The following is a 13505-nucleotide window of genomic DNA, read 5'->3' on the forward strand; positions in this document are numbered from 1 at the left end:
TTTTTATATTCTTCTGTTTTTTACTTCAAAGTAAATCATTTACAATTTATGTGGCAGTTATCAGGCGCAACTGCTACAGAAGAAATCCATTACTAAGATGAATGTAAGATATTTATAAACAATAATAATCTAATGACTCTCCAAAGCCTTGTTGTAGACTGAATACTGAATATAATAAACAATTTAACCCAGTTCAAGAACTCATTATTTATCTTGTCAAAGATATCTCTATCATCATTATTTACGGTTTTCCTGAGAATAACTTCAATATAATGAGCTGTCGACAACCCTGCTGGAGTCAGGCTCGGAAATTGGATATCCGAAGTGTGTTTAGAGCCACCCCGCCCTTCTTTATTCAGTGCTACGAATATCCGAGCCTATGTAGGTCAGAAGCTTTCTTGAAAGCCTACTACAAATTGCGGCAATGATATTACAACAGTGAGGCTTTAGGTACAAATCTATAGACATTATCTAGACAAGTTTGTTTCATTAGAAGCGTATACTTCACTTTTATTTCAGGATGTGTGCTAGATTGTTTAATAAATCTAAATGTCTGTCCCTCACCATGGATGAGTGGAATCAAAGATCAATTAGAAGTTTTAATAATTCTGTAACAGATAAGAAAATAGGTATCTGATGCCCGTGTTCACCATAAATCCCTAATTTTTAAATAACCCCTATGAAAACAAAATTCCTGTTAAGTGTTACCATAGGGGTCACTTAAAAATTAGGGATTGATGGTGAAAACGGGCATAAGACCCCGTGATTAGACGATGCTTTATTTGTGTTACGATAGCGTTATGATCTTTATATGTACATAGACAGATTACCAAAATATTCTTTGAAATCAGTCTAAGAATACAATACAACGACCTATAATCCCGATAGTCAACATGCCAATGTTACGATTTATTCAGAAATATCATCACGCATAGCTAGACCAAACTCCGTAACAAAACATTGACGTTACAAAAACGTAGCCCTGTCATAACAACCTTTGTTATGCCTAACGATGATTCAGAAATTACTCACTAATCGTTAAACTGAAACAGAAGGCAAGTTACTGGTAACCAGTACATACATACCGACTGACACAATAAAACCATGTCACAGAGACTGATAAGTAAATTACTGAAACATGACGTTTTATTCCGATTGCTCTAGCCTCTAAGTGTGGGAAACTTATCACCATTGTTTTATGAAATAGACATGTTGTTATTGATGAATAAAAACTACTAGACACGGCACAGCTTTCTTTCAATAACGCTGATATTACTATCACAGTAATAATAGCTGATGGGTACAAGCAAACCTAAAAACAACAGATACATTCCTAATCGTTTACATACATTCATTTTACATACATTCCTAAACGTTAGGCATAATACAATCTGACATTAATTAAAATTAATCTTGACTGTATTAGAATAACTGACATATATTTACTGACATTATCTTTATTGACATATTGTAATTCAAATAATTTATCTGTTCTTTGTTTGTAGTTGGAAAGTTCTGATTTTTTTTAACGATGCATGGGTCAATAAAAAAAAATGTAATAATCACACACTAGCTTGCTGGTGAGATAAGCTGAACTGTATAACTATTGTAACATCTACCTTGTTGTATTACCTTGTCTCGGTGAATAAATGATCTTATATCTTTTATCTTTATCTTTTTATCTAAAACGCTTTTTCCATAGCAACTGTTACAAAACGCACCATTAAATCTCGGAATGGGTGTCTAACACAGGCCATATCACACGCAATTTACTAAACTTGAAAATGGAGTCATAAATGTTTGTTTCTCTTTTGCACTAGGGGTCTTCTGTGATCTCTCAAAAGCTTTTGACTGCGTAGAACATCAAACGCTAATTCGCAAACTGCACTATTATGGGGTAAAGGACTCGGCTTTGGATTTAATACAATCCTATTTAAACTTTAGAGTTCAAAAAGTCGACATAAATGGTGTTTTGTCTTCTGGGTCACCTGTGAAAATGGGAGTTCCGCAGGGGTCCATTCTGGGTCCATTCTTGTTTCTTATATACATTAATGATCTACCATATTTTGTTAAAGACTCTTGCGAAATCGTGTTATTTGCTGATGACACATCTTTGATTTTTAATATTGATAGAAGTAAAAATAACTTTGACGATGTAAATAATGCACTAACAAGAGTTTTAAGTTGGTTCACTACAAATAATCTACAACTGAATGCAAAGAAAACAAAATGTATAAAATTCTCTTTGCCTAACGTAAAAACAGTTAGTACCCAAATAGAACTTAATAATAATGCAATCGATCTGGTAGAATCTACTGTATTTCTGGGAATTACCCTGGATTCAAAACTCCAGTGGGGCTCCCATATAGAAACTCTGGCGGGAAAGCTCAGCTCAGCGGCTTTTGCAATAAAAAGGATACGGTCATTAACCGATGTTTCAACAGCTCGCTTAGTCTACTTTAGCTACTTTCATAGCCTAATGTCATATGGAATCATGCTATGGGGCAAAGCTGCAGATTTTGAAACAATATTTATTCTGCAAAAACGTGCCATAAGATACTTGTATAAAATGAAAGCAAGAGCGTCCCTTAGAGAATTGTTTAAAGAAATTGGCATTCTCACGGCCGCTTCACAATACATCCTAAACTGTATTCTATTTATTCAACAAAATATTAATGATTTCAAAAAGAAAAGTGATATTCACCAAATCAATACTAGAAATAAAAATAAATTGGCTATACCCGCTTTTAGACTTAACAAAGTGTTTGCCACCTTTATGGGACAAGGTATCCATTTTTATAACAAAGTCCCTGATAAATATAAAGAGCTACCGTACAATAAATTTAAAGGTATAGTTAAAGATCACATGCTTAAAAAAGCCTATTATACAACTCGAGATTTTCTTAATGATAAGTCATCCTGGGAGTAGGATTATGGTCCTCTCATGCTCGCACTAAAAAGAATTAAAATCGTGCTATGAAAAGTAATGTATAAACTAATCTAATTTTCTAAAATGTTATAGTGTCATGCTTCTCAATCTGGACTGTTACTTAGCTTTATTATTAGTTTTTTTTTTCTCTAAGAGATAACTTGGTATTGTCATTCTCACTAAAATGTCTCTGGGGTGGTGGCGTAGTGAGGCGGGTCGTTACATTCCCTCTAATATGGTCGAGTGAAGCGATGGCTGGTTCACTCGTCATGTCTGTGAACAGGCGCTGCTTTCGGGGACTGGTCAATCCAAGTTATTCCAACTTATGTAGGTATGCGAGTCATTTCTACTAGTATTTGAGTATGTAATCTGTAAGTCTAGATATTAGCACGTCACTACCTTGTTTAATATGCCACGCAATTTTGTATACCCATTCTTATAAGATACACTATACAAGAATGCATGGTAAATTCAGTGAACTGCTCCTGAATCGAATGTACCTACTACTGCTATTTCTATTTATTTATATTAACCGGCAGACAGTGGTGACTGAGTTTGTTGCGGCGCTTCTTCTCAGCACTTGCCAAATGTTGGTCTCGAAGCGCTGGTAGGGTAAAAAGATTATGAGACATGTAGAGGCTCCTTAAGAGCAAAATGACGATTTGTAAGAACTATTTATTAGTCTAAACAAATAAAGAAATTTTGACTTTGACTTTGACTTTGTCAAGGCTGTGTAATCTTTGAAAAACGGGAAAGCATCAATCGTGATATAATTCTGCATTCTTTTACTAAACCAGGTGTGATTAAGATGATGACATAACTGCTGTGAGTAACCCATGGCATTTGAATCCAACTAAAATGTCCTAAATTTACATAAAAGGCCGTATCATTCTCAAAGCAATCCAAGAATAGGCGATAAGGATTAGTCACCACTGAATCAACAATGGACTAATTACGGAGGTGGTAAAAACTCGAACAATACCGCACCATGAATAGGCGACAAAGCAAAAAAGACTGGTTGCAATGAAACTCAAATTTCCAATAAACGTGTTGTTAGAGAGTGCGCAATGACATCTGTAGCTAACCCAATAGTCAACCCTGGATGCTGGCTGGATAATAGTTCTGACATGGACCGTTAGTATTCAGTAAGGGTGGTTTTTTAATTCTATTGACACACTAATGCTCGTTTTCACCATGAATCCCTAATTTTTAAGTGACCCCTATTAAAACAAAATTCCTGTTATGTGTAACCAATACCATAGGGGTCACTTAAAAATTAGAGATTGATGGTGAAAACGGGCATAAGGCACTCATGAAAACAGCTATCTTACAAAAGCCAATGAGTCACATGAACACATCACAACTCACAAGCATTTAAAAACAGCAGCCAATTATACAAAAGCATGTATAAGTGTGGATGACGTAGTGAAGTAAAAACAGATTGACACGAATGTAGGGAACCTTGGCGAACAGCTGAGGCGGACTTTGGCGCAACCAACGACATTGCCAGTTTCCCCCAAGGCGAAAGGCGACAATAAGTAAGCCTACCATCATCTATTGTTGAACGGTGAATTTTCGTGTTTTTCAGTGAGGCTGTTCGTTGTGCGAGACTAGTGATTCTTATTTTAGAGATTTAGAAGAGGAGCAAAAGGGTCAATTTAAGATATGACGTCGTTTTAGGAGTTGAAGTGTTTCTATTCTACTCCAGGTTTTTGGAATAACGGAATTGTTTTCTGTTCTATTCAATGCAAATTCACTCTAATATTACAGAAAACTTTCTGAGAACATTCGTTTGAATAAACAAACACCCTTCTACTTCTTAGAAACCTCGTTTCTTTTGTAATTTTTCCGTGTTCCTTGCCTCCTACCTACATAATGCACATGTTTGGTGTCAGGTGACACGTTCACACGCCGTGCAGTCTGCGTCATTCATGCATAATTATTATCGTCCAATTAAGCCGAGCGGGTAGCCACTGGCTTGGCTATAATGCCTTTCTCTATCTTTATGATTAAAAACGTTGGTAAAAATAGCCGAATGATTGTTTGTCAATCAGCTTCGATTGACGTCATGGTGAACGAGTGTTGATGGATAAACACCTATAGGATTCGTCAAAGAAGTGATGAAAGATATTATCGAAATGTTGGCTATATCTCTGTTCCAATAAAATATTATACGTATTATTTTGCAAGAGTGCCATTTTTTTGGTGCAAACAATACCTTTGACACGATCATTTTTCATAGTTACTCAAGTGTTGTACTTTTTGTGTATCAAATCAAGCCAGGAAGTACGCGGCAATGGAAGATCTAATCGACTGAATTTCCTCACATTGATCTGGGCGAGTTTTAATACTTCGCAAGAAAGCAACAATGGGTGGGTAATAACGTAGTTCATGGCCCAAGGTTAGCTGCGTCTGTGTTGCCAGCTCAACAGTTTAGTTTAGTAATACACATAATCATCTCAATTTTTGATCCAATTATGAATGATTTCTCAGTTGTATGCTGATATCTTATAAAGTTAGCAAAAGAAGAACTGTAGGATTCAGTTTTTTGTCGTTAAAAGGTTTCTCATGCCCGTTTTCACCATTAATCCTTAATTTCTAAGTGACCTCTATGGTTATACATAACGGGAATTTTGTTTTCATAGGGGTCACTTAAAAATTAGGGATTGATGGTGAAAACAGGCATTAATCTTTAAACTAATAAACTCGGACTTATATTACTTTTAGACGATTCGTTAGAAAAATTCTTGACTAGGTATAAAAAGTGTCGAATAATCAATTTATTATTGTGTGTACGAAAGGGCTAGGGCTAGCAACACTGGAACGCGTTGCCAGAACAGGTTACCGGTAGATGCATGGGATTGGCTATTGTGTGGAGGGATTTAAGTTCACACTGCGTTTGTAACCCGTTTTGCTTGGCACAAAGTGCGTCGCATAATATTTTATAGCTGAAAACAATTTACTGTATGTATTTTCTGTAGATTTGATGAAGTTCAGCTTTAAGGTTTTATTACAATGTTTCTGCATCGTACGTAATTATAATCTAAGACCTTCTTTCTCATTCATTAAGTATATTCGTCCTTCCTTTATAAAGGACAGTACATAATGCTTAAATGTAGAGACACCTGCTGATGCATTATGTACAGCGATGTGTGCAGGTCTGCAGGTGTACGGAATGTAATAATATGCACATGAAAAAAAAAATTCCGACGCAAGTGACCATTATCTGTGAATAATTATTACGTCATCATAATGCCATGCAGTTGATGCAGTTTATGAGCTTGCCCTATTATTAGTTGAAGCTAGGTCTTTAGTGAACAAATACGTGTCTTAACACATCATCATCATCATTATCATCTCACCCACAGGACGTCCACTGCTGAACATAGACCTCCCCCAATGCTTTCCATGCTGCCCGGTTGGTAGCGGCCTGCGTCCAACGCCTTCCTGCTACCTTTATGATGTCTTAGCACATGGTTTACAACAAAACCAGATTCTAAGAGGTTTTTTAATTACACCAACCCAAGTTACCAAAGAACCAAATCAAGCATGGATTAAGTATTGTCATTAAAAACACGAACGACTTCGAGTCACCGATTACAGCGAGTATTACGTCTAATGAAGCAGTTACTTCATAAGTAAATTAATTTAAAAAAAAACCTTAAGCGATGTAATTTACAGCGGATTTAACGCTTTTAATTAACTAAAATGCTAAAACTCCTCATCTTTATTCTCTACGCTCTTTTATTTGATATAAGATATGAAGCAATTAAACATTTCAGTCGACAGCCTCCCGGGAGAATTTATAAAAGTGAACATGACACCTGTCCGGCTCGAAGGACCATGTTTATGGGTATATGTAATTAGATACGTTGAAATAAAATACTGAGCTACGCTAAGTTATGCGTTTCGTAGAATAATAAAGATACGAGATTTAATTAATAAAATGTTAATTAAGATTCTTGGAAATCGATGATGACTGTGTGGATGAACGACTTATTACTATAGTATCGATTTTTATAACGTTAAACTATTACAGTATCGCGTAAAATATTAAAAAAGTCATTGATAATGAAAATAAGCGATCAAATTAGGTAATCTACAATTTGGGAAATCCTAAGTATCCGACGTCACGCGTCGTGTGACGTCACAGATAGTTTCAAGTTAGTATTATTGAACGATCAGTTAGTTACGTCACGCTCGCCACGCATCGGCGGTGCAGCAGCCGCGGTTCAAAGACCCTTCGTTAAATTCTAAAGAGGGGAGCAAGCAAAGCTAAGAATTAACTATGAATGATTCAACTGTCCTTAAAAACATCAACACAACAATTTGAGATGGTGATATCGTATCTTATCGTATCGTTTCAGCCAAATGACTAGCTGGACAAAGGCCTCCCCCAAGGCTTTGATAGCTGGTGATAATAACGGTAAAACATTTAGGGCGGATACTAATTGGATAGCTCAATCTTTGGCCTAATTTTTCTACTTACTAGCAGGTATAAATTAGACTTTAATTATAGTAATAGTACAAAAGTACCTATATTTGCTATAACAATGACGTTTAAACCCATAAATAGAAATAATGAAAGCAAACACTATGTGCGCATGCGCCGACGATAACATTTCCGACGCGTCTCGTTCCCGGAATGTCAGTCTGTGGCGTAGCTTTATCGCGCAAACAGACGCCAGACGTGGCGACGAGCGATAAATATTCATAGTACAAGTTCACTGAATAAATTACAGTTATTAATACAAAATTTTCGCACTCTAAACAAGTTGAGGACACGTCCACAAACAAACTAGAAATCGGCATGACGCAAGACGGACAGTAGTCACATGCCTGGCATTATTACGGTAACACTAGGGTTTCTGCTCGAGCCTTCTCGAACTCGAGAAAACTCGAGAAATTTGGCTTCATTCGAGACGAGAAAAAAATTACCGGAGCTCGAGAATTCTCGAGTTTCGATTTTGAAGCTTTAATACTCTTGAAAGCCTGTTTTCTTAGACAAAAGTAAGTTTTTAATTATTTAATAGGTTAACGTTGCTTTCAGACTGGCCTAGTATTCCTTTTTTAACTGATTTGATTTGCAATTAATGATCTCAATCGAAACTAAGTAATAATGTTTACCTACGAGTATGCTATACCTATTTATTATGTATGTTTAACTCTGACTGATTTAAAGACCGAAAAATTTGTTAACTGTCTGTTAGGTTAGGTACTCGTGCCTCCTCGTAAAGTTTATTCAAGTCGTTATCCTAAAGAAATTTAAAAAAATATTAAAAAGTGTTTTTTTGTTTATAAAAAAAACTATTTATCGTAATTTTGCTATTTGGACTTGTGTCCTTTGGAAAACAAGTGATTCAATTGTAGCTCCAGATTTTTTATTGTTATTATTTTATCCTTAAAGTACCTACACGCGACTTTATGACTTTTGTTCCTTTAGTTAATAACTTAATTATGATTATTAGTTAATATTAATTATGAAAGAAGATTTCATTTTTTGTTTGTTTCCCTTCCAAAATAAGTCGTACTAAATTCTAATATTGATTATTATGTATTAAAGGCCCATTCAAACCTGAGCGATATTCGCTGCCGCCGTGGGTAGAGGAACATACCGCGCGGGTTTCGCTCAGGTATTTAGTATCAAGTACCGCGGCTAGAGCGTTTTCTCTGCCGCAGACGGTAGCGAATACCGCTTAGGTCTGAACAGTATTATTACCGCATACCCACTGGGTTTTCTCTGCCGCAGACGGTAGCGAATACCGCGTAGGTCTGAATAGGCCTTAGGGTAGGTATATTAGATTAAAAAACCTGTGTTTTTATTAAATTTCAACCGATTTTAACAGTTTTAGTTAAAAGACTCGAGACCCGAGAAAACTCGAGACTTTCGCCTCGAGAATTCCCGAAACTCGAGAAAAAAAATAGGTCGAGAAATCAGAAACCCTAGGTAACACGCATCTGCTGCCTGATAAAAAACATAACGTTGTGTTTAACAAGCATCATCAGTGGAATCAGTCGACCTCAGGACTAACGGTACAACACGAATACAAACAGGGGCCCGAGAGAAAGCGTTGAGGATTTCCAATAGAGTGAAAGCAACTCGCGTCAGTGCTAGAGCCGCGTTGCGCCGGGCGGACGAATCGAAAACAAAACATAACCTCGCCATGTCGTTTGCTATAGCATCAGCGGCTGTGCTGACTGCGGCCGCGGCTGTTTACTGGTACCTTAACAGACATAAACCCATCAAGTACATTCTCAGCGAGCTCCGGTATACGATCGACATGCAGGGGGCCGGCGTCGGAGGATTGATCGACGATTGGGTGAACGTCAGAAGGAACAAGATAGTGTTGCCAGACGCAAACCGAAGGGTTGCCGTTATAACCGGCGGAGCACGCGGCATCGGCACCGAAGTGATACGGGGGCTGCTACAAGCGAACATGACTGTTGTAATGGGAATACGAAACCCTGAACTGGTAAATAAACTAGCAGAAACCATGGAGAATGGTGCTAATTTGAAGGCATTCAAACTTGACTTGCAGTCGTTAAAATCTGTGAAAGAATTCGCTGAGAATGTGTCAAGGGAGTACCCAGCAGTACACATACTAGTCAACAATGCAGGAATTATGTTTGGAGATTTTAAGCTGACAGAGGATGGAATAGAGACACAGTTGGCAGTGAACCATATTGGGCACTTTTATTTGACACATCTGTTATTGCCAGTGTTAAAAAAGGGTGGCACTCTAGGGAAATCATCCAGAGTTGTAAATGTTACCTCCTGTGCTCATTACCCTGGTAAAGTTTACTTTGATGACATAAATATGAAGGAGTATTATGATACCACAGCTGCATATTCCCAGTCAAAATTGGCACAGGTAAATATTTCAAATAATATTTCCTACTCTACAAATATGGTACATTTCCTTATTTATTTCCCTAATTTATGTTTATTTTGTTACAGTTGATGAGTGCACGGTACATAAATAAACTTTTGGAAGAGGAGACCTGCCCAGTCAAATGTTATGCTGTTCATCCAGGAATAGTGGACACGGATCTATTTGAAAAGACTTTATTCAGAAGGATGTTCCCTTGGGCAATGAAGATGTTCTTCAAAACCCCAGCTAAGGGTGCAGTTTCCATTCTCCATGCGTGTTTTGATGAAGAATTGGAGAAGAAAGGTGGCCTTTACATTAGTAACTGCATTGAAGGAATAAGCAATAAATTTTCAAAGAATCCAGAGTACCAAAAGAAACTATTTCATATATCTTGTGAATTAATTCATCTAGATGCTGATAAATATGGAAAAGTAGTCTAATAAATTGTATATTTTTATAGTAGCTTCAAAGACATGACATGAATATAAATAATTACATTTGTATTTGGATCTAAATTATTTAGTTTGTATTTTTTGGCCTTGTACTTTTAGTTCAAGGATTATTTATTATTATGTAGCCAAATAAACTATTTTTGTAAAATACTAGCATAACTTTATTTCACACTTCCTTTTTATATCCTTTAAATATTAAATTGATGGCAAGTTTAAAATCAGGTTACACTTCAAATACCCATTCTGGTTTGTTGCACAGACAGAAAGTCTAAAAGAAAATCCACTCAGTTTCTCAAGCAATAAAGTTGAAACTCAGTTAGGCACCTTGAATGAATACAAGCCTTCTTTTGTTACACTTGCATGGCTTCTTATTATGGGGTGCTGGAGTTTTTTGCCCTTGAATTGAAATAGAGTTATTCAACCCCATAGTTTGTCTCTGTCTAGCAATGTTTGTTTACATTCCACTTAGTAATTGAAAATGATAACACAAAATTCAATAACATTAGTTTTGCACTCAAAACCTACTTAGATAGTTGTATTTGTTTATCAAATAGCTTAGAATAATGATTATTTTAATTGCTGTTAACATTAATTATTGTCTTATTTTATTCAAAATAATAGGATGATTGTTATTTAAGTCATAATGTTTTCTAAGCAAAACATACTAAACTAATGACTTGAATCATTAACATAAACATATCAGTAGGTAATTGTCTTCAAAAAATCTCTACATGAAGTGGATATATTTTTATTGTAATAAATTATATAAGAACAATATTAGAACAAAAGATATGCTAAAGTATTGGCATTGCTTAATAAAATTATTTAAAAGGAAGGATGTTAGTAGGCCACTTGGTTTTCTTCACACATTTCCTTTAACCTTTTTGTAGTGACAGACAAAACTTTGCTAGTTAAAATTTAATGCTATAACATGCAAAACAGAAAACCTATGGGATAAGAGGTGTTTTTCTACCTGTTTCTATACTGGAAAATCAAATAAACATGTAATTTTGTCAGTAAAAAAATACAACATACCTGCTAAAGAAACTAGAAAGTCCTTTCTTCTTCAGTTTAGCCTGGTCACTGTCACCAGCGATCACGTCCCCGAGCTCATCCTCCCTCGAAGCACTGGACCCCAGCGAACACTCCGACAGGCTCGACACGGTGCTCGAGAACGAACCACCGTCTTTCCCACGCTGGTGGCCACTCACACTGCCTCCCCATTGCAGTGTGCTCTTCGGAGAGTCACTCGTATCACTCTTCTCACAAGTTGATATTGAAAAGTTACCTTCATCACTGAAGCTGCTCTTTTTAGACAACTTATCAATCTCATCCACTGTCTGCTCGGGCGGTTTCTCCACTTTAGGGCTCACGAAATGTAATTGCTTCGTGATTGGATTATACGCCAGTTGCATGTTATCCAACGCTTCGCTCAGGCGCATCCCGCCTTTTTGGCACGGAGAACTCGACATGATTCAGTCTCCAAAATACAACTTGAGCACTGGATCCGTTTACAAACAGTTCTTAGACACACTTCTCACCTCCGTCCATAACATGGTCAAATCTTCAGCAAACATATCACTTTAAACCAGAACCTTTGTTTTATTCTTGATATTTACAATGGAATACTTGTCGTAAACAAGTCTCATTAAATAACTCGAATGTTTATGTCTAATTCGATTCAAATTCAACACACACAACCACTTCGAAACACTGCCAAACGATTACTGATTTATTTTACACAACGAACGACTATGTTTACACTAAAATTTTAATGATTATTACCTAATATTTGTTTTAACTAATAACTATTTCGTTCTATCTACAATACAAAGCAACACACCCATCGCCTTTTACTTTCCACTGTAAATAAATTGATTGACATTTAACTTTTTCCAGTTTAGAAACAAGGATGGCGCCACAGATTACTTATGATGGCGCTCGTGACATGTTCATAACCCGGCTAAGAATAATACGCTGCCTATTGCCCATCGAACCCTTGTTCTTAAAGACTCTTAAAATTTGTCGGAGTATAGTTTGTTTTGATGCTTTAATTTTTGAACGCATGTGTCAATGCTGCGTTTTGTTATTGCTTGTAAGTTCGTTTATTGTTTTACTTTTTTTTACTAATTAATTTATTGAGGACCGCGACCGTGTGCAGAATAAGTTTGGCATAATATTGAAAATATCTGTATGGACCAATCATTGTTTTTCAGACAAAAGTTATACTTAGTATAGAATAAATGAATTTCATAGGGTGCTCGGGTGGTCAATAACTTTAATTATTCTAGAGATGAGACGTATTTACTAGAACAGATCCACACACTAGGTATTTTACAGTACTAGGCGGCACCTATTCCAATTTTTTAAATACTTGATCCACCTAGTATTTTATAAATTACACGATTTCCGACCCTACCATCAAAGTAATAGAGGTTATTATTGCGTAATCCGTAGTCGTGTATTACGCGCACCTAGTATTTCTCGCTAAGCTTATGTGCGAACGTAGAGATTCACTCCGTCTCTGTCTGACCAAACAAATTTAAGCGCGACGAAGCAAACGCACACAAACGTAGTCAAACCATATTCATGTAAATAAGAAAAAATGTGTAAATATTTTTATGAAATGATATCTTTTAAATACGCCAACTTTTAAGTTGAAAGTCGTAAGCCTGTTGAAGTATGAAGGGAGGAATTATTATTCAATTTCAAATTGCATTATTCATACTATGGTTGTATCTTTTCAAAGAAAATTGTATTTTGAAGTCATATTACGTGGATCAGTCCGCACTAGTCGCGTCAAGTATGCTAAATTACTACGTACTAGGTGGAACAGGTATTTGGATCAAGTATTAATAAATACTAGGAATAGGTGCACCTAGTATCAAATTTACCTAGTATAACCCATCTCTAAATTATTCATAAATTATTACACAGTTCAGTACCGGTTCAGTACAGGCCACAGTACAGCTGGCTGTCCATTAAAGTACTGTTATATTTATTCATTTAATTAATGATTTTTGTAAGATAGCAAGGTATTTTCAAATAAAACCAGTTCTTTTATCAAAATATTTTGTAATTGGTGTTCATTACTGAAAACAAGTAAACAGTTAAAAATATTCATTTACGTGCTAACAATATTATGGTCTTGTCCACACCAACCTTAACACAAGGTTACGAATAAAGGCTTTATAACTAATATTATAAAAATATATTTATGATACAATAGAATATTTACAATTAAATACAAAT

At 36.0% G+C, this 13505-nt stretch overlaps 2 protein-coding genes across 2 annotated transcripts in view; one reads left to right on the plus strand and one right to left on the minus strand.

Annotated features, from left to right (window-relative positions):
* The window catches only part of LOC135077404 (TBC1 domain family member 12-like), an 82767-nt gene extending 70611 nt beyond the window's left edge, over positions 1 to 12156 (minus strand). Inside the window, exon 1 of the mRNA XM_063971939.1 lies at positions 11289 to 12156. Within this exon, the coding sequence (XP_063828009.1) occupies positions 11289 to 11725 (437 nt within the window). The 5' untranslated portion in view covers positions 11726 to 12156. The remainder of the gene's footprint in view (positions 1 to 11288) is intronic.
* LOC135077108 (retinol dehydrogenase 11-like) lies at positions 7567 to 10375 on the plus strand. Its single transcript, XM_063971675.1, has 3 exons — positions 7567 to 7782; positions 8877 to 9801; positions 9888 to 10375. The coding sequence occupies exons 2-3, from the start codon at positions 9094 to 9096 to the stop codon at positions 10239 to 10241; spliced, it is 1062 nt and encodes a 353-aa protein (XP_063827745.1). The 5' UTR covers positions 7567 to 7782; positions 8877 to 9093; the 3' UTR covers positions 10242 to 10375.
* Positions 12157 to 13505: the final 1349 nt, after the last annotated feature.

This window comes from Ostrinia nubilalis, chromosome 13 (assembly GCF_963855985.1).
Source record: "Ostrinia nubilalis chromosome 13, ilOstNubi1.1, whole genome shotgun sequence".
Lineage (NCBI taxonomy): Eukaryota > Metazoa > Arthropoda > Insecta > Lepidoptera > Crambidae > Ostrinia > Ostrinia nubilalis.